The sequence below is a fragment of the Pseudophryne corroboree genome, chromosome 6, assembly GCF_028390025.1.
Source record: "Pseudophryne corroboree isolate aPseCor3 chromosome 6, aPseCor3.hap2, whole genome shotgun sequence".
Classification (NCBI taxonomy): Eukaryota; Metazoa; Chordata; class Amphibia; order Anura; family Myobatrachidae; genus Pseudophryne; species Pseudophryne corroboree.
In genome coordinates, this window is record NC_086449.1 from 802,826,063 (window position 1) to 802,850,542 (window position 24,480).

The 24,480-nt window shown below is 47.5% G+C and overlaps 1 protein-coding gene across 4 annotated transcripts in view; it reads right to left on the reverse strand.

The window, feature by feature from the left end:
• KDM7A (lysine demethylase 7A) overlaps positions 1-24,480 on the reverse strand; it is a 141,590-nt gene that overhangs the window by 57,099 nt on the left and 60,011 nt on the right. For all 4 annotated transcript variants that reach the window (XM_063928943.1, XM_063928942.1, XM_063928941.1 and 1 more), the window contains exon 2: positions 2,342-2,427. In XM_063928943.1, the coding sequence (XP_063785013.1) occupies positions 2,342-2,427 (86 nt within the window). The remainder of the gene's footprint in view (positions 1-2,341; positions 2,428-24,480) is intronic.

Consider the following 24,480-nt stretch of genomic DNA (forward strand, 5'->3'; position numbering starts at 1 on the left):
AACACAGTGATGTTACTGAGCCCTTATTATAGCACAGAGTAACTCAATGATGTCACTGGTCTCTGGGACGGCATCAAGTATCTCCATGATGTCACTAGTTTCTATGTTGATATGACGTATCTCCATGTCACTAGTTCCTGTGATGTCACCAGCTCATGTGCTAATGTAGTGATGTCACTGATTGCTTTGATGGCATGAAGTTTTTTGGTGATGTCACAGGTTCCTGTGATGGCAAAAACCAACTCATGCCACTGGTTTCCTGTGACGGCATGAACCAAGACTTTGATTTCATTGGTTCCTAGAAAACCGAAAGGCTGCAATGTCATATATAATGGTTCCAGACAAAAAAACAAACAAAATGGCCACACCTGTGATATCATAAGTTCATAGTGAACGGATTATCTACACTGTAACTCTTATGCAGCTGACAAAATGGCTACCTCCACTGCATGTAAATGACAGGTATACATTAATATACAAAATAAAAAGGCTTTTCTTGTGTTTGTAAGTATGAATGCCTTCATGGTCAATGCAAACTATGGCCGCCTACGTGGGCAAAGCACCATATGTGAGAAAGCGCGACTGTGAGAGGAATCTGCATTACGACCGTCCTCATTACAGTGAAACGAAAACGCATTCAAATGTCTCTTCCTCGTGGATCGAATTACTAAAATGATAAAACAGACACAGGGCACATTAATTCATGTCATTCGGGACAGCCACCGCCCGACATGTCACAGGATCAATGAGCCAGTTATCTCTCCATTACAGCGAATCCCGGTTTCAGAGCGAAGTGCTTAACCTCCCACAATAATCAATTTTACTTAAAAAAGGGAAAGCAGACTGTCTGGCTCTCCAGCAGATATCCACATTACGTGGCTGATGCCATTAAGATCTTCTATTACGTTGAGATTCGAATAAACCACTTTTTTTCCCCCTCGCATTAACAAAAAAAAAATACAAAAAAATATCCCAGTGACTTGTGTTTCCCGGGGGATGTTTTATCAGCTCGCACCAGTTTGGAAATCCATTTAGCACGGAAGACGGCTTATAGCTGAGAGAAAGTCTCATTGAGCATGCGGGTATTTAAATACCAGAATGGTTTGTAATCAGGGAACTCGCATTGTCCTTGCATGTTTTCATCTGCCACAGGGCAAACACATGATAAACTCTCGTTTCAGGTCAGAATAATTACTGTCATCGCAAAGAGCAAACACATCATCATAAAGAGAGAAAGAAACAGTAGCTTACCACTAAATCACAAGGTAATAACATATATACTGTAACTTAAACGCTCTATTTTACAAGGAGCGTTTAAACAATTGTTGCTTTCCAGCAGCAGCGATTTGTAGCCAGAGTAAAGAGACAGTGTATAATTATTATACAAAACGCCACATCTGTATGCGGCCTCTCGCTGTAAAAAAGACGCTGCATTATCATTTTTGGACTGCCCCCGATCTGGGGGTGAATAATAATAGGGACTATTGTTCATCCAGAAAAATAAAAAAATCACGCAGGGTTTAAAGTCAATCTGCAGCCGCACGCCTGGCTGAGCGAGTCTGTCGGATTGAGTCACTGTCGGAGGAAAGCGGCTTATGCTGGGAGACTGGCTGCCTGTTTCTGCGACATCCAATAAACGCCTAAATGAAGCTCGGGGGCACGAGAGCGATCCATAGAACGCAGTATAAAAATATTGTACTGCCCAGGGCAATAAAAAAAAAAACTTTCATTTTTTTTATATGAATTCCTAAGACTTTAGGAAATAAAAAACAGTTAACGCCAAAACCAAACTTTAAGGCCCAGATTTATCAAGCACTGAAGAGTGTAAAATTTGCTCGGTGATAAAGTACCAACCAATCAGCTCCTAACTGCCATGTTACAGGCTGTGCTTGAAAAATTACAGTTAGAAGCTGATTGGTTTGGTGCTTTATCACCGTGCAATTTATCATTCTCCAAGGCTTGATAAATCTGGGCCTAAGATTGCAAAGAGGAATAAATAAATTACAAATTTCCCTAATTTGACATAATGCAGGTAAAGCACACAACAAGCTACATTACACACATAAGTAACAGGATACCCTCATCACCTACGCATAGAGGAGGCAGCCATTTTGAACAACTTGGTGACATCAGTGAGGTGGCACTTAGCCCCTCATACTTCCCAGTGGATTTATAGACCCTGCATTGGTTCAGTTCATAAATTGTCTGACTCTGAGTGGTCAGGTTTGATGGCAGTGACTGCAGAACAAGCTAGACTTAAAATAGCGGTGTTGGATTAAATTTAAAAAAATAAATACAAAATGGTGCAACTCAGATGTATGTACTTAAAGTGTATACTTACACTGGGAGGGTCCGTGAAGTACCTCACAATTTGGACAATGGTAGAGGTCAATATCAGCCGCCTGATGCTCCTCAACTTTTACACAGCTGTGAAGAAATAAAAAAAGATTATAGGATTACACAGATGCAACTAGATCACTGCTAAACCTGCAACTAAATAAATGAAATCCTACCACCGACTGTACTTCTGGAATTACCAGTAAACACAATAGAAGGAAGCATGAGTCGGCTACATAGCAAGGCGGCAGCCATTTTGTGGGCAGGGAATAAAGACCTGAAGATGCAGCCTCAATTCACATATTCCTCATCAGGTGCCTCATGGATGTTGGCTGGTTCCTATGCATTCTGTATAGAGGCCCAGACCACAAAATGGCTGAATTCACTGTGTGTTGCAGCCACTCTTTAACTGATCACTGTGGTCGAAAATATGGTTTTGGCAAGGTGTCCAATTTAGGGGTAGCAGCCGTAAAAAGAAAGGGCAGTAAGAATTATGCCACACAACAAGCGGGCAAAACACTTTACGCATGATCTCTGGCTATAGGCACTGATAGGAGTGAATGGTCCTTACATCTGTATATCCTGGTTGGAGGGGGGTCCTGTTTGGACATGAGGCAGCCAGAGAGAGCTGTGAGGGAGAGGGATTGGACGGGGCCTCCCTCCAGCTCTCACTGTGTCTGCGCTAGACAGATATAGGGTCAGATGTACTAAGCCTGAAAAGTGATAAATATCACTGTGATAAAGTACCAGCCAATCGGCTCCTAACTGTCATTTTTCAAACACAGCCTGTAACATGGCAGTTAGGAGCCGATTGGCTGGTACTTTATCACAGTGATATTTATCACTTTTCAGGCTTAGTACATCTCCCCCATAAAGTTCAATCAATCTCAACACTTTATTTTCATTAGAAGTCCTCCCCCAACAACATCTCATACCAAAGCTAAGGCACATAGGTGTATGTTTACTAAAAAGTGCAGGTTTTTAGAAGTGGCAATGTGTTGCCCATAGCAACAAAAGAGATTCTAGCGGTTATCTTCTAGAAGGTGCTCTAGCCCCTCACTGTCAAAGTGACCACTCATCGCATCATACTTACTTGGATATTTACTATAAACAGACAACAGCAGGGACTCTATCCTTCCATCCCGGGTCAACTTAGGGCAAAAGGGTCACTATGGCCAGTGACTCGCGGCACGCTTTTCTCCATGTGCGCGCACAAGGAAGATCTAGGCCATTTCTTGCCCCCAGTCCATCCCTACACTTGCCTAACTAGGTTTTGCCATAATTTCTACCGCAGAATCTGCCCTGTCACCAAGAAAATAAAATAGTTCTATTTCATCCAGCAGTTTGCCAATACAATATTTCCACTTAACCCTGAGTCTCCCAGCTTCATCCTCTCTCTACTTTTATCTCCAAAATACAAATCTCTAATTGGTTACATCTTCAGAGTCTGGAGACCTCCTGACCCCCTCAGTCTCACTGGCCAAGATCAAGGGCGCAACAAGTTACAACATGGCCCAAGGCAAATCTCAGATCTACGAAACGGGCCAAGTGGCGAAAGTTCATTTCCCAACAGGGTTGCCCCATAGCGGTTACACACGTTTAAGCCTCTATCTTATATTGAGCCTTTAAGTAGTTGGTCATCTTAATTTGTCTCGTATAAGTGCAGCCAAAGTGTACCCCGACTGTTGCATCCAGCCGCGAGTGACACCCCCACCGCCAAGCGCCACACATTGGGGCACAGGTCTTAAAGCTTGGAGAAAAATAAAGTGGAGAGAGAAAGTAGCAGCCAATCAGCTCTGGTCATTTTTCAAAACACACCCTGTAAAACTTAAGGTCCGCACACATTAGACGATGTCGCTCTATGAGCGACGTCGTCTAACGTTTCTCGTCCCCGGCCGGTGGCCGACTGTACACACTGAGCGATATGACCGCTCATATCGCTCAGTGACGTCACACCTCCGCCAGCCGTGCATGCAGGTCCCGGACGACAGTCCAGATCCTGCATGCATGCCCTACAGACAGCGACGATCGTTGCCAACCCGTGGGGCCGCGCATCGGTCGTCGCTGGCGGCATACACACTTGCCGATAAAATGAGCGACATCGCTCAGGGAGGAGGAAAATGAGCCACGTTGCTCATTTTATCGGCAAGTGTGTTTGGGCCTTACAGTTAGGAGCTGATTGGTTGGTACTTTATCACTCTCCATGTTCTGATACATATGCCCCACTGCCCTCTATAATTCAACAACTGGTGAAAAGTGAGTGAGAAGAACAACCAAAGGGATACTTACAGCACCTGACAGGTATATATACACATCACCCATGCTGCATCGAATGTATGGCACGTTCAAAGTTGCGCATTCAAAAAGCGCACACACAAAAATACTGAAAGTACATAAACATATATAGATTCCTGCAATTTGGTTACACAAATAGCGCACAGGCATCACAACAATACAATCCCGGGATATTTATACCCCAGCCAGAACAACAAGGCCGAAGACGTAGCCAAGGGGAAGCTGATGCCTCAGTGAACTCTCACTGTACAAGCGCTGTAACGGAACGACTGGGAGAGAACCATTGCTTTGATCTTAATTACAGGAAACAGGCTTCACAATGTAATTAGGGCAATTCCCATTTATAAAGAAAAAAAAACCCAACAGACAGAATATTGTAAGAGCAAGGGCTCCGAAGCACTGGAGATGGCAGACAATTGGAAGTCACTATGGTTAACAGTTTAACTGGGGGGGAGGAAATTGCGTCAAAGATGTTACAGCTACAAGAGTGACAACCAATCAGCTTCTGTCATTTTTCAAACACAGCCTGTAAAAGGACGGTTGCAGGGCGATTCAATTGTTTTTCCCCACGGCAGTCACTAGTGGGCGTCCAACTGAGCAATTCAATTGCTGTTCCGTTTGGTTGGCGAGTGCCGGAGGTAGGACGCATTTCTTCTCGCAGCCTCCTGAGATTGTGAGATCAAAAAAACCCGGCGTGTTTGGGTTCAACAAGCGCAATAATTAATGGGCGCTCAGAGCAAATAAATTGCTCAGTTGGGTGCCCATGAATTATAGTAACAAATGAATTGCCCTCTTAGAAGCTGATCGGTAGGTAGTTTCTCGTTCCAAAGTTTGATACCTCTGCTTCTTGAACATTATATGCTTTTGGAGTGTGGGTTGAATCCCACACAAAACACTGAGAACATACAAACTCTACACAGATAGAACGCTGGTGAAAATTGAGGCATTAATGCTAAATTAAACTACCACCACTTAATGATACGGACCATTAATAAAATATATATATATTCCAAAATCACATCGATTGGAGCTCAAGCCACATCTTATTACCGTTAACTGAAAGACTGGCCCAGCTGTGCTAACGTACGGATCTGCTAGCTGGTACACAGCGGTCATGCACAGCTGTGCATTCTCCAGTGTAGGACGATCTTCCTAGCTTGGAAAATAGTTTCTGCCAGGTGGCCAGTCTGTTTCCACTGTCGTCAACTTCCCAAAGTTTTTTTTCTTTCTCCCCCCTTTTGGAGTAAAAGCTGTAAAGTCCCCACGCGGCACTTGCTTAACGTTGGAAAGAAAAGCTGTAAAATATGCAGTTCAAACGAGGGGAGAACGCCCGGGCGAGCAGGAGAGAGCCAGATGCCGACATGCAAGCACAAATGGCAAGCAAATGTCGGAGGAGAACCTACCTTGGAAACAGAAACATCCAGTTTTTACAAGGAGTATTGTCAGCACTCCCGCTAAGAGGGAATCGCAATGATGACATCACTCCCAGCAGCCCTATCTTGTCAGACCGATGACTGGTGAAGCGGAAGAGCTTACAATCCCATTTGATAAGAGGAAAAAATATATAAACTGTCAGAACTGTCCGTATGCTTTATATTTCCAATGCTGGTAGTTTGGACAAAGCCATTACCTGCCTAAGGGGGTCATTCCGAATTGATCGCTCGCTAGCAACTTTTTGCAGCGCTGCGGTCATGTTAAAACTCATCAGAACTGCGCATGCGTATGCACCGCAATGCGCAGGCATGTCATACGGGTACAAAGAGGATCGTGCTGGGCGATGGATTTAACGAAGAATCCATTCGCACAGTCGATCGCAAGGTGATTGACAGGAAGAGGGCGTTTATTGGTGTCAACTGACCGTTTTCTGGGAGTGTTTGGAAAAACGCAGGCATGTCCAAGCGTTTGCAGGGCAGGTGTCTGACGTCAATTCCGGGACCAAAAAGACTGGAGTGATCGCAGCGGCTGAGTAAGTCCAGAGCTACTCAGAAACTGTACCGCTCGGCTGCAAAGGCATTCGCACACTTGCAAAGCGAAAATACACTCCCCCATAGGCGGCGACTATCTAATCGCAGCGCTGCAAAAAGTTGCTAGCGAGCGATCAACTCGGAATGACCCCCTTAATGCGATACTGAAGTAATGCTAACTAGATTCAATAAAAAAAAAAAAACATTGACATCCAATATGCCCGCCCACGAGTGTGGCCAGGCCTGACAAAGATCCTACTGCTCGGCGGTCAGACCGGGCCCAGCAGAATCGCAGAGTGTACGGCCGGACAAAAACTGGTCTGCTGCCAAACAAGCGCACACGTGGCCGTAGACACTTGTAGGCTTGATCTGGTACGGAGGCAACTTGTGCACAAGAAAGAACCCTGAGATCTATATTTATGGAAGAGGTTCCCAGAATTCCCACTGGTCGTGGAAGCGACTTAAAAGAAAAAGCAGGAAATAAACTGAACAAATATTTGATCCCATTTCATGTGGATTTCTTCATGTTTCCAAAAAAAACTTTACTGCGTGTTTATCCTTTTTGCTTCACTTTTCCCCATAGCACCTCATAGTGACTGTACTAATTGCACACTAAATGGAATGCAAATGGGAAACCTTGAGATGCTGAAGTATTCACACAGAAAAACAACTGGTTTTGGGCGCACTTCAGTAATGGCCACACGACGTGCGATAGTCAATTGCTCTGCAGATGGGCACGAGAGCCGCAGGCGCTCGTTACTTGGGTGCGCTCAAATGCATCCCACTCAGAGGCGTCTAAAGTATTGGGCGTGCTGCTGAAATAGCAGCTTGGGCACCCAAAGGCCCGACTTTGGGGTGGATGGGCCCATTTCTGCTAATTACCTCAGTAGAAATAATGGACGCCCGTGTAACTTGTGCCCCCTGGAACAAATATCTGAAAAGTTTCCGTCACACAAAAACACAGAGAACTGAATGGGTTAAACGGGAACCTTCTCAACAAAAGATGGTCTAAATATATTTTTCGAAAAACTTTGGTTTGTTTACATACACGAGGAATCCTCGTTAACACAAACCCCATGTTTTCACAGTTGAGTGATTATCAGCTGATTGGGCATGTGTAAAAGTTGCACTGCAATGGCGGTCGCCGAGAGGATTTATTTGCAAAATGATTTACAGTCAGGGAGCATTTGGGGGCGGTAATAGGGTGCGGCAGCAAAAAACAGCAACCGTCTCCTGGACTTCTCTCCGCCTGCGTGTCTGAATCAGGCCCAAAGTCAGGGACCGTGACTGGAAGAACGACCATTTCACCATCAGCAGAGTAAGGGGATATGAAGGGGATATTACAGTATAACCCACGGAGCTTTGTACCAAATAAACGGAGAGACGGCAAGACCCACCCAGGTTTCCAGAAAAACCTGCTCACTTTGCAATGTAAATAAATCTGTAGATTCTCATGCAGTGCACAGAAATCCTCACCGGACAGGCCAGGTGCAAATCTATTTGAGGTCTGTCAGCGTTTCAGAAGCCCAACCCACCCCCCAAAAAATAAGAATTTACTTACCGATAATTCTATTTCTCGGAGTCCGTAGTGGATGCTGGGGTTCCTGAAAGGACCATGGGGAATAGCGGCTCCGCAGGAGACAGGGCACAAAAAGTAAAGCTTTAGGATCAGGTGGTGTGCACTGGCTCCTCCCCCTATGACCCTCCTCCAAGCCAGTTAGGTACTGTGCCCGGACGAGCGTACACAATAAGGGAGGAATTTTGAATCCCGGGTAAGACTCATACCAGCCACACCAATCACACCGTACAACTTGTGATCTAAACCCAGTTAACAGTATGATAACAGCGGAGCCTCTGAAAAGATGGCTCACAACAATAATAACCCGATTTTTGTAACTATGTACAAGTATTGCAGATAATCCGCACTTGGGATGGGCGCCCAGCATCCACTACGGACTCCGAGAAATAGAATTATCGGTAAGTAAATTCTTATTTTCTCTATCGTCCTAGTGGATGCTGGGGTTCCTGAAAGGACCATGGGGATTATACCAAAGCTCCCAAACGGGCGGGAGAGTGCGGATGACTCTGCAGCACCGAATGAGAGAACTCCAGGTCCTCTTTTGCCAGGATATCAAATTTGTAGAATTTTACAAACGTGTTCTCCCCTGACCACGTAGCTGCTCGGCAGAGTTGTAATGCCGAGACCTCTCGGGCAGCCGCCCAAGATGAGCCCACCTTCCTTGTGGAATGGGCCTTAACCGATTTAGACTGTGGCAGGCCTGCCTCAGAATGTGCAAGTTGAATTGTGTTACAAATCCAACGAGCAATCGCCTGCTTAGAAGCAGGCGCACCCAACTTGTTGGGTGCATACAGTATAAACAGCGAGTCAGATTTTCTGACTCCAGCTGTCCTGGAACATATTTTCAGGGCCCTGACAACTCCTAGCAACTTGGAGTCCTCCAAGTCCCTAGTAGGTGCAAGGCACCACAATAAGCTGGTTCAGGTGAAACACTGACACCACCTTAGGGAGAGAACTGGGGACGAGTCCGCAGCTCTGCCCTGTCCGAATGGACAAACAGATATGGGCTTTTTTGAGAAAAAACCACCAATTTGACACTCGCCTGGTCCAGGCCAGGGCCAAGAGCATGGTCACTTTTTATGTGAGATGCTTCAAATCCACATATTTGACTGGTTTTAAACCAATGTGATTTGAGGAATCCCAGAACTACGTTGAGATCCCACAGTGCCACTGGAGGCACAAAAAAGGGGTTTGTATATGCAATACTCCCTTGACAAACTTCTGGACTTCAGGAACTGAAGCCAATTCTTTCTGGAAGAAAATTTACAGGGCCGAATTTGAACCTTAATGGACCCCAATTTGAGGCCCATAGACACTCCTGTTTGCAGGAAATGCAGGAAACGACCGAGTTGAAATTTCTTTGTGGGGCCTTCCTGGCCTCACACCACGCAACATATTTTCGCCACACGTGGTGATAATGTTGTGCGGTCACCTCCTTTCTGGCTTTGACCAGGGTAGGAATGACCTCTTCCGGAATTCCTTTTTTCCCTTAGGATCCGGCTTTCCATCGCCATGCCGACAAACGCAGCTGCGGTAAGTCTTGGAACAGACATGGTACTTGCTGAAGCAAGTCCCTTCTTAGCGGCAGAGGCCATAAGACCTCTGTAAGCATCTCTTGAAGTTCCGGGTACCAAGTCCTTCTTGGCCAATCCGGAGCCATGAGTATAGTTCTTACTCCTCTACGTCTTATAATTCTCAGCACCTTAGGTATGAGAAGCAGAGGAGGGAACACATACACCGACTGGTACACCCACGGTGTTACCAGAACGTCCACATCTATTGCCTGAGGGTCTCTTGACCTGGCGCAATACCTGTCCCGTTTTTTGTTCAGACGGGACGCCATCATGTCCACCTTTGGTATTTCCCAACGGTTTACAATCATGTGGAAAAAACTTCTCAATGAAGTTTCCACTCTCCCGGGTGGAGGTCGTGCTGAGGAAGTCTGCTTCCCAGTTTCCATTCCCGGGATGAAAAACTGCTGACAGTGTTATCACATGATTTTCCGCCCAGCGAAAAGTCCTTGCAGTTTCTGCCATTGCCCTCCTGCTTCTTGTGTCGCCCTGTCTGTTTACGTGGGCGACTGCCGTGATGTTTTTCCCACTGGATCAATACCGGCTGACCTTGAAGCAGAGGTCTTGCTAAGCTTAGAGCATTATAAATTTACCCTTAGCTCCAGTATATTTATGTGGAGAAAAGTCTCCATACTTGATCACACTCCCTGGAAATTTTTTCCTTGTGTGACTGCTCCCCAGCCTCTCAGGCTGGGCTCCGTGGTTACCAGCATCCAATTCCGAATGCCGAATCTGCTGCCCTCTAGAAGATGAGCACTCTATAACCACCACAGGAGAGACACCCTTGTCCTTGGATATTGGGTTATCCGCTGATGCATCTGAAGATGCGATCCGGACCATTTGTCCAGCAGATCCCACTGAAAAGTTCTTACGTGAAATCTGCCGAATGGAATTGCTTCGTAGGAAGCCACCATTTTTACCAGGACCCTTGTGCAATGATGCACTGTTTTTAGGAGGTTCCTGACTTGCTCGGATAACTCCCTGGCTTTCTCTTCCGGGAGAAACACCTTTTTCTGGACTGTGTCCAGAATCATCCCTAGGCACAGCAGACGTGTCGTCGGGATCAGCTGCGATTTTGGAATATTTAGAATCCACCCGTGCTGATTGTAGCAGTATCCGAGATAGTGCTACTCCGACCTCCAACTGTTCCCTGGACTATGCCCCTATCAGGAGATCGTCCAAGTAAGGGATAATTAAGACGCCTTTTCTTCGAAGAAGAATCATCAATTCGGCCATTACCTTGGTAAAGACCCCAGGGTGCCGTGGACAATCCAAACGGCAGCGTCTGAAACTGATAGTGACAGTTCTGCACCACGAACCTGAGGTACCCTTAGTGAGAAGGGCAAATTTGGGACATAGAGGTAAGCATCCCTGATGTCCCGGGACACTATATAGTCCCCTTATTCCTGGTTCGTTATCACTGCTCTGAGTGACTTCATCTTAATTTGAACCTTTGTAAGTGTTCAAAAAATTTTTTTTAGAATAAGTCTCACCTAGCCTTCTGGCTTCAGTACCACAATATAGTGTGGAATAATACCCCTTTTCTGTAGTAGGAGGGGTAATTTAATTATCACCTGCTGGGAATACAGCTTGTGAATTTTTTCCCATACTACCTCCTTGTCGGAGGGAGACTTGGTAAAGCAGACTTCAGGAGCCTGCGAAGGGGAAACGTCTCGACATTCCCATCTGTACCCCCGGGATACTACTTGTAGGATCCAGGGGTCCTGTACGGTCTCAGCGCCATGCTGAGAACTTGTCAGACGCGGTGGAACGCTTCTGTTCCTGGGAATGGGCTGCCTGCTGCAGTCTTCTTCCCTTTCCTCTATCCCTGGGCAGATATGATTTTATAGGGACGAGAGGACTGAGGCTGAAAAGACGGTGTCTTTTTCTGCAGAGATGTGACTTAGGGTAAAAAACGGTGGATTTTCCAGCAGTTGCCGTGACCACCAGGTCCGATGGACCGACCCCAAACAAGTCCTCTTCCTGTATACGGCCATACTGTGCCGTTTGGAATCTGCATCACCTGACCACTGTCGTGTCCATAACATCTTCTGGCAGTTATGGACATCGCGTTTATTCATGATGCCAGAGTGCAAACATCCCTCTGTGCATCTCGCATATATAGAAATGCTCTATAGTCAATAAAATACTGTCCCTGTCAAGGGTATCAATATTTTTAGTCAGGGAATCCGACCAAGCCACCCTAGCTCTGCACATCCAGGCTGAGGCGATCGCTGGCCGCAGTATAACACCAGTATGTGTGTATATACTTTTTATTATATTTTCCAGCCTTGTCAGCTGGTCCTTGAGGACGGCCCTATCTATAGACGGTACCGCCACTTGTTTTGATAAGCGTGTGAGCGCCTTATCCACCTTAAAGGGTGTTTCCCAACGCGCCCTAACTTCTGGCGGGAAAGGGTATACCGCCCATAATTTTCTATCGGGGGGAACCCACGCATCATCACACACTTTATTTAATTTATCTGATTCAGGAAAAACTATGGTAGTTTTTTCACATCCCACATAATACCCTCTTTTGTGGTACTTGTAGTATCAGAAATACGTAACACCTCCTTCATTGCCTTTAACGTGTGGCCCTAATAAGGAATACGTTTGTTTATTCACCGTCGACACTGGATTCAGTGTCCCTGTCTGTGTCTGTGTCGACCGACTAAAGTAAACGGGCGTTTTAAAACCCTTGACGGTGTTTTTGAGACGTCTGGACCGTACTAATTGTTTGTCGGCCGTCTCATGTCGTCAACCGACCTTGCAGCGTGTTGACATTATCACGTAATTTCCTAAATAAGCCATCCATTCCGGTGTCGACTCCCTAGAGAGTGACATCACCATTACAGGCAATTGCTCCGCCTCCTCACCAACATCGTCCTCCTACCTGTCGACACACACGTACCGACACACAGCACACACACAGGGAATGCTCTGATAGAGGACAGGACCCACTAGCCCTTTGGAGAGACAGAGGGAGAGTTTGCCAGCACACACCAAAAACGCTATAATTATATAGGGACAACCTTATATAAGTGTTTTCCCTTATAGCATCTTAATATATATATAAGCATATCGCCAAATTAGTGCCCCCCCTCTCTGTTTTAACCCTGTTTCTGTAGTGCAGTGCAGGGGAGAGCCTGGGAGCCTTCCCTCCAGCCTTTCTGTGAGGGAAAATGGCGCTGTGTGCTGAGGAGATAGGCCCCGCCCCTTTTTCGGCGGCCTCGTCTCCCGCTCTTAACGGATTCTGGCAGGGGTTAAATATCTCCATATAGCCTCCGGAGGCTATATGTGAGGTATTTTTAGCCAAAATAGGTATTCATTTGCCTCCCAGGGCGCCCCCCTCCCAGCGCCCTGCACCCTCAGTGACTGCCGTGTGAAGTGTGCTGAGAGGAAAATGGCGCACAGCTGCAGTGCTGTGCGCTACCTTTAGAAGACTGAGGAGTCTTCTGCCGCCGATTCTGGACCTCTTCTTACTTCAGCATCTGCAAGGGGGCCGGCGGCAAGGCTCCGGTGACCATCCAGGCTGTACCTGTGATCGTCCCTCTGGAGCTGATGTCCAGTAGCCAAGAAGCCAATCCATCCTGCACGCAGGTGAGTTCACTTCTTCTCCCCTAAGTCCCTCGTTGCAGTGATCCTGTTGCCAGCAGGACTCACTGTAAAATAAAAAACCTAAGCTAAACTTTCCTAAGCAGCTCTTTAGGAGAGCCACCTAGATTGCACCCTTCTCGGCCGGGCACAAAAATCTAACTGGCTTGGAGGAGGGTCATAGGGGGAGGAGCCAGTGCACACCACCTGATCCTAAAGCTTTACTTTTTGTGTCCTGTCTCCTGCGGAGCCGCTATTCCCCATGGTCCTTTCAGGAACCCCAGCATCCACTAGGACGATAGAGAAACAAGTGCTATCTTTGGCATATTCCCACCAGACGCAGAGAAGCTTTGATGCTTATCTACGTAAGGTGCCTTCTGTAGATACTGCCCCCTGTGAGGTGTCCAAACAAACGAGAGAAAGACACAGGATAAAATAAGATTTTAATCACCGGTAAATCTATTTCTCGTAGTCCGTAGTGGATGCTGGGACTCCGTAAGGACCATAAGGAATAGCGGCTCCGCAGGAGACTGGGCACAACTAAAGAAAGCTTTAGGACTACCTGGTGTGCACTGGCTCCTCCCACTATGACCCTCCTCCAGACCTCAGTTAGGATACTGTGCCCGGAAGAGCTGACACAATAAGGAAGGATTTTGAATCCCGGGTAAGACTCATACCAGCCACACCAATCACACCGTATAACTCGTGATACTATACCCAGTTAACAGTATGAAATATAACTGAGCCTCTCAACAGATGGCTCAACAATAACCCTTTAGTTAAGCAATAACTATAAACAAGTATTGCAGACAATCCGCACTTGGGATGGGCGCCCAGCATCCACTACGGACTACGAGAAATAGATTTACCGGTGAGTAAAATCTTATTTTCTCTGACGTCCTAAGTGGATGCTGGGACTCCGTAAGTACCATGGGGATTATACCAAAGCTCCCAAACGGGCGGGAGAGTGCGGATGACTCTGCAGCACCGAATGAGCAAACTCTAGGTCCTCCTCAGCCAGGGTATCAAACTTGTAGACTCTTGCAAAAATGTTTGAACCCGACCAAGTAACAGCTCGGCAAAGTTGTAAAGCCGAGACCCCTCGGGCAGCTGCCCAAGAAGAGCCCACTTTCCTCGTGGAATGGGCTTTTACAGATTTAGGGTGCGGCAGTCCAGCCGCAGCATGTGCAAGTTGAATCGTGCTACAGATCCAGCGAGCAATAGTCTGCTTAGAAGCAGGAGCACCCAGCTTGTTGGGTGCATACAGGATAAATAGCGAGTCAGTTTTCCTGACTCCAGCCGTCCTAGAAACATAAACTTTTCAGGGCCCTGACTACGTCCAGTAACTTGGAATCCTCCAAGTCCCAAGTAGCCGCAGGCACCACAATAGGTTGGATCACATGAAAAACTGATACCACCTTAGGAAGGAATTGGGAACGAGTCCTCAATTCCGCCTTATCCATATAAAATACAGATAAAGGCTTTTGTATGACAAAGCCGCCAATTCTGATACACGCCTGGCCGACGCCAAGGCCCACAGCATGACCACTTTCCACGTGAGGTATTGTAGCTCCACGGATTTAAGTGGCTCAACCCAATGCGATTTCAGGAAATCCAACACCACGTTGAGATACCACGGTGCCACTTGAGGCACAAACGGGGGCTGACTATGCAGCACTCCCTTAACAAAAGTCTGAACTTCAGGCAGTGAAGCCAGTTCTATTTTGGAAGAAAATCGATAGAGCCGAAATCTGGACCTTAATGGAACCCAATTTTAGGCCCATAGTCACCTTCTGACTGTAGGAAGTGCAGAAATCGACCTAGCTGAAATTTCTCCTTTGGGGCCTTCCTGGCCTCACAGCACGCAACATATTTCCGCCATATGCGGTGATAATGGTTTGCGTTCACTTCTGTCCTAGCTTTAAATAGCGTAGGGATAACTTCCTCCGGAATGCCCTTTTCCTTCAGGATCCGGCGTTCAACCGCCAGGCCGTCAAACGCAGCTGCGGTACGTCTTGGAACAGACAGGCCCCCTGCTGCAGCAGGTCCTGTCTGAGCGGCAGAGGCCATGGGTCCTCTGAGATCATTTCTTGGAGTTCTGGGTACCAAGCTCTTCTTGGCCAACCCGGAACAATGAGTATAGTTCTTACTCCTCTCCTTCTTATTATTCTCATTACCCTGGGTAAGAGAGGCAGAGAAGGGAACACATACACCGACTGGTACACCCACGGTGTTACCAGAGCGTCCACAGCTATCGCCTGAGGGTCCCTTGACCTGGCGCAATATCTTTATAGCTGTTTGTTGAGGCGGGACGCCATTATGTCCACCTGTGGCCTTTCCCAACGGTGTACAATCATTTGGAAGACTTCTGGATGAAGTCCCCACTCTCCCGGGTGGAGGTCGTGTCTGCTGAGAAAGTCTGCTTCTCAGTTGTCCACTACGGGAATGAACACTGCTGACAGTGCTAACACATGATTCTCCGCCCATCGGAGAATCCTTGTGGCTTCTGCCATCGCCATCCTGCTTCTTGTGCCGCCCTGTCGGTTTACATGAGCGACCGCCGTGATGTTGTCTGACTGGATCAGCACCGGCCGGTGTTGAAGCAGGGGACTAGCCTGACTTAGGGCATTGTAAATGGCCCTTAGTTCCAGAATATTTATGTGTAGGGAAGTCTCCTGACTTTTCCATAGCCTTGGAAGTTTCTTCCCTGTGTGACTGCCCTCCAGCCTCGAAGGCTGGCATCCGTGGTCACCAGGACCCAGTCCTGTATGCCGAATCTGCGGCCCCCTAGAAGAAGAGCACTCTGCAGCCACCACAACCGCGACACCCTGGCCCTTGGAGACAGGGTTATCCGCCGATGCATCTGAAGATGCGACCCGGACCACTTGTCCCACAGATCCCACTGGAAGATCCTTGCATGGGACCTGGCGAATGGAATTTCTTCGTAAGAAGCTACCATCTTTCCCAGGGCTCGCGTGCATTGATGCACCGACACCTGTATTTGTATTAGGAGGTCTCTGTCTAGAGACGACAACTCCTTGGACTTCTCCTCCGGGAGAAACCCTTTTTATCCTGTTCTGTGTCCAGAACCATACCCAGGAACAGTAGACGCGTCGTAGGAACCAGCTGCGACTTTGGAATATTCAGAAACCAGCCGTGCTGTTGTAGCACTTTCCGAGATAGTGCTACTCCGACGAACAACTGCTCCCTGGACCTCGCCTTTATAAGGAGATCGTCCAAGTACGGGATAATTATTTCGGCCATTACCTTGGTAAACGTCTGGAATTGGTAATGACAATCCTGTACCACAATTTTGAGGTACTCCTGGTGAAGAGGGTAAATAGGGACATGCAGGTAAGCATCCTTGATGTCCAGTGATACCATGAAATTCTCCAGGCTTGCAATAATCGCCCTGAGCGATTCCATTTTGAACTTGAACCTTCGTATATAAGTGTTCAAGGATTTCAATTTTAGAATGGGTCTCACCGAACCGTCTGGTTTCGGTACCACAACATTTTGGAATAGTAACCCCGGCCCTGTTGAAGGAGGGGTACCTTGATTTCACCTGCTGGAAGTACAGCTTGTGAATTGCCGCCAGTACTACCTTTCTCCGAGGGCAGCAGGCAAGGCTGATGTGAGGTAACGGCGAGGGGGAGTCGCCTCGAACTCCAGGCTGTATCCCTGTGATACTACTTGCAGAACCTAGGAATCCACCTGTGGGCAAGCCCACTGGTCCCTGAAGTTCCCGAGACGCGCCCCCACCGCACCTGTCTCCACCTGTGGAGCCCCAGCGTCATGCGGTGGACTCAGAGGAAGCGGGGGAAGATTTTTTTGATCCTGGGAACTGGCTGTCTGGTGCAGCTTTTTTCTTCTTCCCTTGTCTCTGTGCAGAAAGGAAGCGTCTTTGACCCGCTTGCTTTTCTGAAGCCGAAAAGACTGTACCTGAAAATACGGTGCTTTCTTAGGCTGTGAGGAAACCTGAGGTAAAAAAATTTCTTCCCAGCTGTTGCTGTGGATACGAGGTCCCAGAGACCATCCCCAAACAATTCCTCACCCTTATAAGGCAGAATCTCCATGTGCCTTTTAAAGGCAGCATCACCTGTCCACTGCCGGGTTTCTAACACCCTCCTGGCAGAATGGACATTGCATTAATTCTGGATGCCAGCCGGCAAATATCCCTCTGTGCATCCTTCATATATAAGACTATGTCTTTAATCTGCTCTATGTTAGCAAAATATTATCCTTGTCTAGGGTATTAATATTATCTGACAGGGTATCAGACCACGCTGCAGCAGCACTATTTATGCTGAGGCAATTGCAGGTCTCAGTATAGAACCTGAGTGTGTATATACAGACTTCAGGATAGCCTCCTGCTTTTTATCAGCAGGCTCCTTCAAGGTGGCCGTATCCTAAGACGGCAGTGCCACCTTTTTTGACAAACGTGTGAGTGCCTTATCCACCCTAGGGGATATCTCCCAACGTGACCTATCCTCTGGCGGGAAAGGGTACGCCATCAGTAACTTTTTAGAAATTACCAGTTTCTTATCGGGGGAACCCACGCTTCTTTACACACTTCATTCACTAATCTGATGGGGGAACAAAACACTGGCTGCTTTTTTCCCCCAAAAATAAAACCCCTTTTATGTGGTACTTGGGTTCATGTCAGAAATGTGTAACACATTTTTCATTGCCGAGATCATGTAACGGATGTTCCTAGTGGATTGTGTATATATATCAACCTCGTCGACACTGGAGTCAGACTCCGTGTCGACATCTGTGTCTGCCATCTGAGGTAACGGGCGTTTTTTTGAGCCCCTGATGGCCTTTGAGACGCCTGGGCAGGCGCGGGCTGAGAAGCCGGCTGTCCCACAGCTGCTACGTCATCTAGCCTTTTATGTAAGGAGTTGACATTGTCGGTTAATACCTTCCACCTATCCATCCACTCTGGTGTCGGCCCCACAGGGGGCGACATCCCATTTATCGGCCTCTGCTCCGCCTCCACGTAACCTTCCTCATCCAACATGTCGACACAGCCGTACCGACACACCGCACACACACAGGGAATGCTCTGACTGAGGACAGGACCCCACAAAGTCCTTCGGGGAGACAGAGAGTATGCCAGCACACACCAGAGCGCTATATAATGCAGGGATTAACACTATAACTGAGTGATTTTTCCCCCAATAGCTGCTTGTATACATATATTGCGCCTAAATTTAGTGCCCCCCCTCTCTTTTTAACCCTTTGAGCCTGAAAACTACAGGGGAGAGCCTGGGGAGCTGTCTTCCAGCTGCACTGTGAAGAAAAAATGGCATCGTGGACTGGCTTCCTGTACATACCGCCATTCAGCAGCGTACGGACTGAAAGCAGCCTGCGCTGGACATGGCATGGCACTTCAAAACATGTTACAGGCTGTGTTACAAAATGACAGGTAGGAGCTGATTGGTTGCTACTTTATCTCTCTCTCTGTTTCATCACCCTCCAATCTGCCCCTTGGAGAGAAATTGGGGAGAGGTAAAGTACCAACCAATTCGCTCCCGTCATTTCTTCAAATATAGCCTGTAACATGTCAGTTAGGAGCTGATTAGCTGGTACTTTATCTCCGTCCACTTTATCTCTCTCCAAGGCTTACTACATCTCCTCCATAATGTAAGGTTTGTCATGAACTTACGCAAATCAGCTCCCAACTGCCATGTCACAGGCTGTGTTTGAAAAATGACAGTTAGGAGCTGATTGGTTGGTATTTTATCACCGGGCAATTTATCACTCTTCGAGGCTTGATAAATCTGGGCCTAAGCCTTGGAGAGAGGTAAAGTACCAGCCAATCAGCTCCTGTCATTTTCAAAACGCAGTCTGTAACATGGCAGTTAGGAGCTGATTGACTGTTCTCCATGTTTTGATATACCTCCCCCTATAGTTTTTTTATTTTTTTTGTGTCGGCTCAGAATGGAGTATCCACGTTTCCTCAAAATGGAGGGACCTGATGGAATAGTAGAAGTTCATATGAAGCTTTTCATGATTGCATAGATGACTATCCCCATACGTTCAACATTTGTAGTATGGGGGATGGAGGGGGGAAGTGATTACAACCACCTGTGCCCCCCACCCTCACTAATGTTGGTCCAGTCCAAGCGTCGGCTGTGATCAGCGCGGGTGGCGCGTACGTATACACAGTGCTTTGGACTCTGCGGATACATTATGGCAGCTCTTTAAGAGCAAGCGGCACTGACCTCTACTAATAATTTATGAGCACCCATCTGGCACAGAATAAGATTAACATGTGGCGCTGTATACAGTACCGAGCGCACAGCGCATTTCATGATCGGGAGGGAAAAAAATAATAACAAAAAGAAATTTTTCTGGGATTTTAATATAAAGGCGAAGGTGGTGGTGGGGGAAGGGCACAGTGACCTAAATTGCTCTCTCCAGCTAGTGCTTTGATCTATTTCATGTCACCGTCAGAGGCCGGGGGAAAGTGCAGCAGCAGCCCCCAGGGCTCCGGCTGGATTTCACCGGCCCAATCCAGCTGCCACGGAGGAAATCGCACACAACCCATTAAAATATCTGATCACCATACCTTCGCTGGACCAAAAGTGCTCGTTCAGTTATATTCAGGACATCAACAACAATAACGTCAGAACAGAACGCTCTGTGTTTCCAGGTCTGCGGATAAGCAGAACTCTAGGCCACACCGAAAAGACGCAATGTTCTGCAGGGAGAACACTTGGCAGACCCAGTGTGTGTCTGGCTGTCACCGCGCACTTCAGACCCTGTTTGCAAGGCTGTGGCGAAATACAAACAATCAAATAAAAAAATAAGAATTTACTCACCGGTAATTCTATTTCTCGTAGTCCGTAGTGGATGCTGGGAACTCCGTAAGGACCATGGGGAATAGCGGGCTCCGAAGGAGGCTGGGCACTCTAGAAAGATCTTAGACTACCTGGTGTGCACTGGCTCCTCCCACTATGACCCTCCTCCAAGCCTCAGTTAGGTACTGTGCCCGGACGAGCGTACACAATAAGGAAGGATTTTGAATCCCGGGTAAGACTCATACCAGCCACACCAATCACACCGTACAACCTGAACCCAGTTAACAGCATGATAACAGAGGAGCCTCTGAAAAGATGGCTCACAACAATAATAACCCGATTTTTGTAACAATAACTATGTACAAGTATTGCAGACAATCCGCACTTGGGATGGGCGCCCAGCATCCACTACGGACTACGAGAAATAGAATTACCGGTGAGTAAATTCTTATTTTCTCTAACGTCCTAGTGGATGCTGGGAACTCCGTAAGGACCATGGGGATTATACCAAAGCTCCCAAACGGGCAGGAGAGTGCGGATGACTCTGCAGCACTGAATGAGAGAACTCCAGGTCCTCCTCAGCCAGGGTATCAAATTTGTAGAATTTTGCAAACGTGTTTGCCCCTGACCAAGTAGCTGCTCGGCAAAGTTGTAAAGCCGAGACCCCTCGGGCAGCCGCCCAAGATGAGCCCACCTTCCTTGTGGAATGGGCATTGACAGATTTTGGCTGTGGCAGGCCTGCCACAGTATGTGCAAGCTGAATTGTACTACAAATCCAACGAGCAATAGTATGCTTAGAAGCAGGAGCACCCAGCTTGTTAGGTGCATATAGGATAAACAGCGAGTCAGATTTTCTGACTCTAGCCGTTCTGGAAACATATATTTTCAGTGCCCTGACAACGTCTAGCAACTTGGAGTCCTCCAAGTCCCTAGTAGCCTAGGCACCACAATAGGCTGGTTCAGGTGAAACGCTGACACCACCTTTGGGAGAAACTGAGGACGAGCCCTCAATTCTGCCCTATCCATATGGAAACTCAAATAAGGGCTTTTACAAGACAAAGCCGCCAACTTTGATACTCGCCTGGCAGAAGCCAAGGCCAATAACATAACCACCTTCCACGTGAGATATTTCAGATCCACGGTTTTTAGTGGTTCAAACCAATGTGATTTTAAGAAACTCAACACCACGTTGAGATCCCAAGGTGCCACAGGAGGCACAAACGGGGGCTGACTCTGCAGCACTCCTTTTATAAATGTCTGAACTTCAGGTACTGAAGCTAGTTCTTTTTGAAAGAAAATCGACAGAGCCGAGATCTGTACCTTAATGGAACCCAATTTAAGGCCCATAGTCACTCCTGCTTGCAGGAAATGCAGAAATCGACCTAGTTGAAATTCCTCTGTTGGGGCCCTTTCGGCCTCACACCATGCAACATATTTTCGCCATATGCGGTGATAATGAGTTGCTGTAACCTCTTTCCTGGCTTTAGTAAGCGTAGGAATGACTTCCTCCGGAATGCCCTTTTCCTTCAGGATCCGGCGTTCAACCGCCATGCCGACAAACGCAGCCGCGGTAAGTCTTGGAGCAGACAGGGCCCCTGCTGCCGCAGGTCCTGTCTGAGTGGCAGAGGCCATGGGTCCTCTGATATAAATTCTTGAAGTTCTGGGTACCAAGCTCTTCTTGGCCATCCACGAGTATCGTTCTTACTCCTCGCCTTCTTATTATTCTCAGTACCTTTGGTATGAGAGGCAGAGGGGAGAACACATAAACCGACTGGTACACCCACGGTGTTACCAGAGCGTCCATAGCTATCGCCTGAGGGTCCCTTGACCCGGTGCAATATCTTTTATAGCTTTTTGTTGAGGCGGGACGCCATCATGTCCACCTGTGGCCTTTCCCAAAGGTGTACAATCCTATTGGAAGACTTCTGGAGGAAGTCCCCATTCTCCCGGGTGGAGGTCGTGTCTGTTGAGAAGATCTGCTTCCCAGTTGTCCACTCCGGGAATGAACACTGCTGACAGTGCTAACACATGATTTTCCGCCTATCGGAGAATCCTTGTGGCTTCTGCCATCGCCATCCTGCTTCTTGTGCCGCCCTGTTGGTTTACATGGGCGACTGCCGTGATGTTGTCTGATTGGATCAGTACCGGCTGGTTTTGAAGCAGAGGCCTTGCCGGCCTCAGGGCATTGTAAATGGCCCTCAGGTCCAGAATATTTATGTGTAGGGAAATAACCTGACTTGACCAAAGTCCCTGGAAATTTCTTCCCTGTGTGACTGCCTCCCAGCCTCAAAGGCTGGAATCCATGGTCACTAGGACCTAGACCTGTATGCCGAACCTGCGGCCCTCTTGAAGATGGGCACTCTGCAGCCACCACAGTAGAGATACCCTGGTCCTTGGAGACAGGGTTATCAGCCTATGCATCGGAAGATGCGATCCGGACCACTTGTCCAACAGGTCCCTCTGAAAAGTTCTTGTATGGAACCTGCCTAATGGGATTGCTTCGTAGGAAGCTACCATTTTTCCCAGGACTCGCGTGCAATGATGCACCGCTACCTATTTTGGCTTCAGGAGGTCTCTGACTAGAGATGACAACTCCTTGGCTTTCTCCTCCGGGAGAAACACTATTTCTGGTTTATGTCCAGAACCATCCCCAGGAACAGTAGACGTGTCATAGGAACCAGCTGTGACTTTGGACTGTTTAGAATCCAACCATGCTGTTGTAGCACTTTCCAAAATAGTGCTACCCCGACTACCAACTGCTCCTTGGACCTCGCCCTTATAACGAGATTGTCCAAGTACGGGATAATTACAACTCCCTTTTTTTTTTGAAGGAGTATCAACATTTCGGCCATTACCTTGATAAAACACCCACGGTGCCATGTACAGTCCAAACGGCAGTGTCTGGACTTGGTAATGGTAATCCTGTACCACAAATCTGAGGTACTCCTGGCGAGGATGGTAAATGGGGACATGCAGGTAAGCATCCTTGATGTCCCAGGATACCATGTAATCCCCCTCGTCCAGGCTTGGAATAACCGCCCTGAGCGATTCCATCTTGAACTTGAATTTTTGTGTTCAAGGATTTTAAATATAAAATGGGTCACACCGAACCATGCGGTTTCGGTACCCCAACCCGTGTGGAATAGTAACCCCGTCCTTGTTGAAGTAGGGGCACCTTGAGTATTACCTGCTGGGAATACCGCTTATTAATTGCCTCTAGCACAGCCTCCCTGCCTGAGGGAGTTGTCAGCAAGGCATATTTTAGGAAACGGCTGGGGGGAGACATCTCGAATTCCAGCTTGTACCCCTGAAATACTACTTGAAAGAAACAGGGATCCACCTGTGAGCGAGCCCACTAATTGCTGAAATTTTTGAGACGGCCCCCCACCGTACCTGGCTACACCTGTGGAGCACCCGCGTCATGGTGTGGCCTCACAGAAGGCGGGGGAAGAATCTTGTTTCTGGGAACAGGCTGACTGGTGCAGCTTTTTTCCCTCTACCCTTGTCTCTGTACAGAAAGGAAGCGCCATTTGACCCGCTTGCTTTTCTGAAGCCGAAAGGACTGTACCTTTGTCTGTGAGGAAACCTGAGGTAAAATTATTTCTTCCCAGCAGTTGCTGTGGATACGAGGTCCCAGAGACCATCCCCAAATAATTCCTCACCCTTATAAGGCTCTCTATGCGCTTTTTAAGTCAGCATCACCTGTCCAGTGACAGGTCTCTAATACCCTCCTGACAGAATGGACATTACATTTATTTTGGATGCCAGCCGGCAAAATATCCCTCTGTGCATCCCCCATATATAAGACGACGTCTTTAATATGTTTTTATGTTTGCCAACTAGTATCCCTGTTTGACAGGGTCACCGACCACGCTGCAGCAGCACTATCTGCAGGTCTCAGTCTAGTACCTGAGTGTGTAAATACAGACTTCAGGATAGCCTCCTGTTTTTTATCAACAGGTACCTATTAAAGTGGCCGTATCCTAAGACGGCAGTGCCACCTTTTTTGACAAACGTGTGAGCGCCTTATCCACCCTAGGGGATATCTCCCAGCGTAACTTATCCACCTGGCGGGAAAGGGTACGCCATCAGTAACTTTTTATAAATTACCAGTTTCTTAACGGGGGAACCCACGCTTTCACACACTTCATTTATTCATCTGATGGGGGAACAAAACACTGCCTGTTTTTTCTCCCCAAACCTAAAACCCATTTTTAGAGGTGCTTGGGTTAAAGTCAGGAATGTATAACACATTTTTTATTGCCGGGATCACGTCACGGATGTTCCTAGTGGATTGTGTATATGTCTCCACCTTGTCGACACTGGAGTCA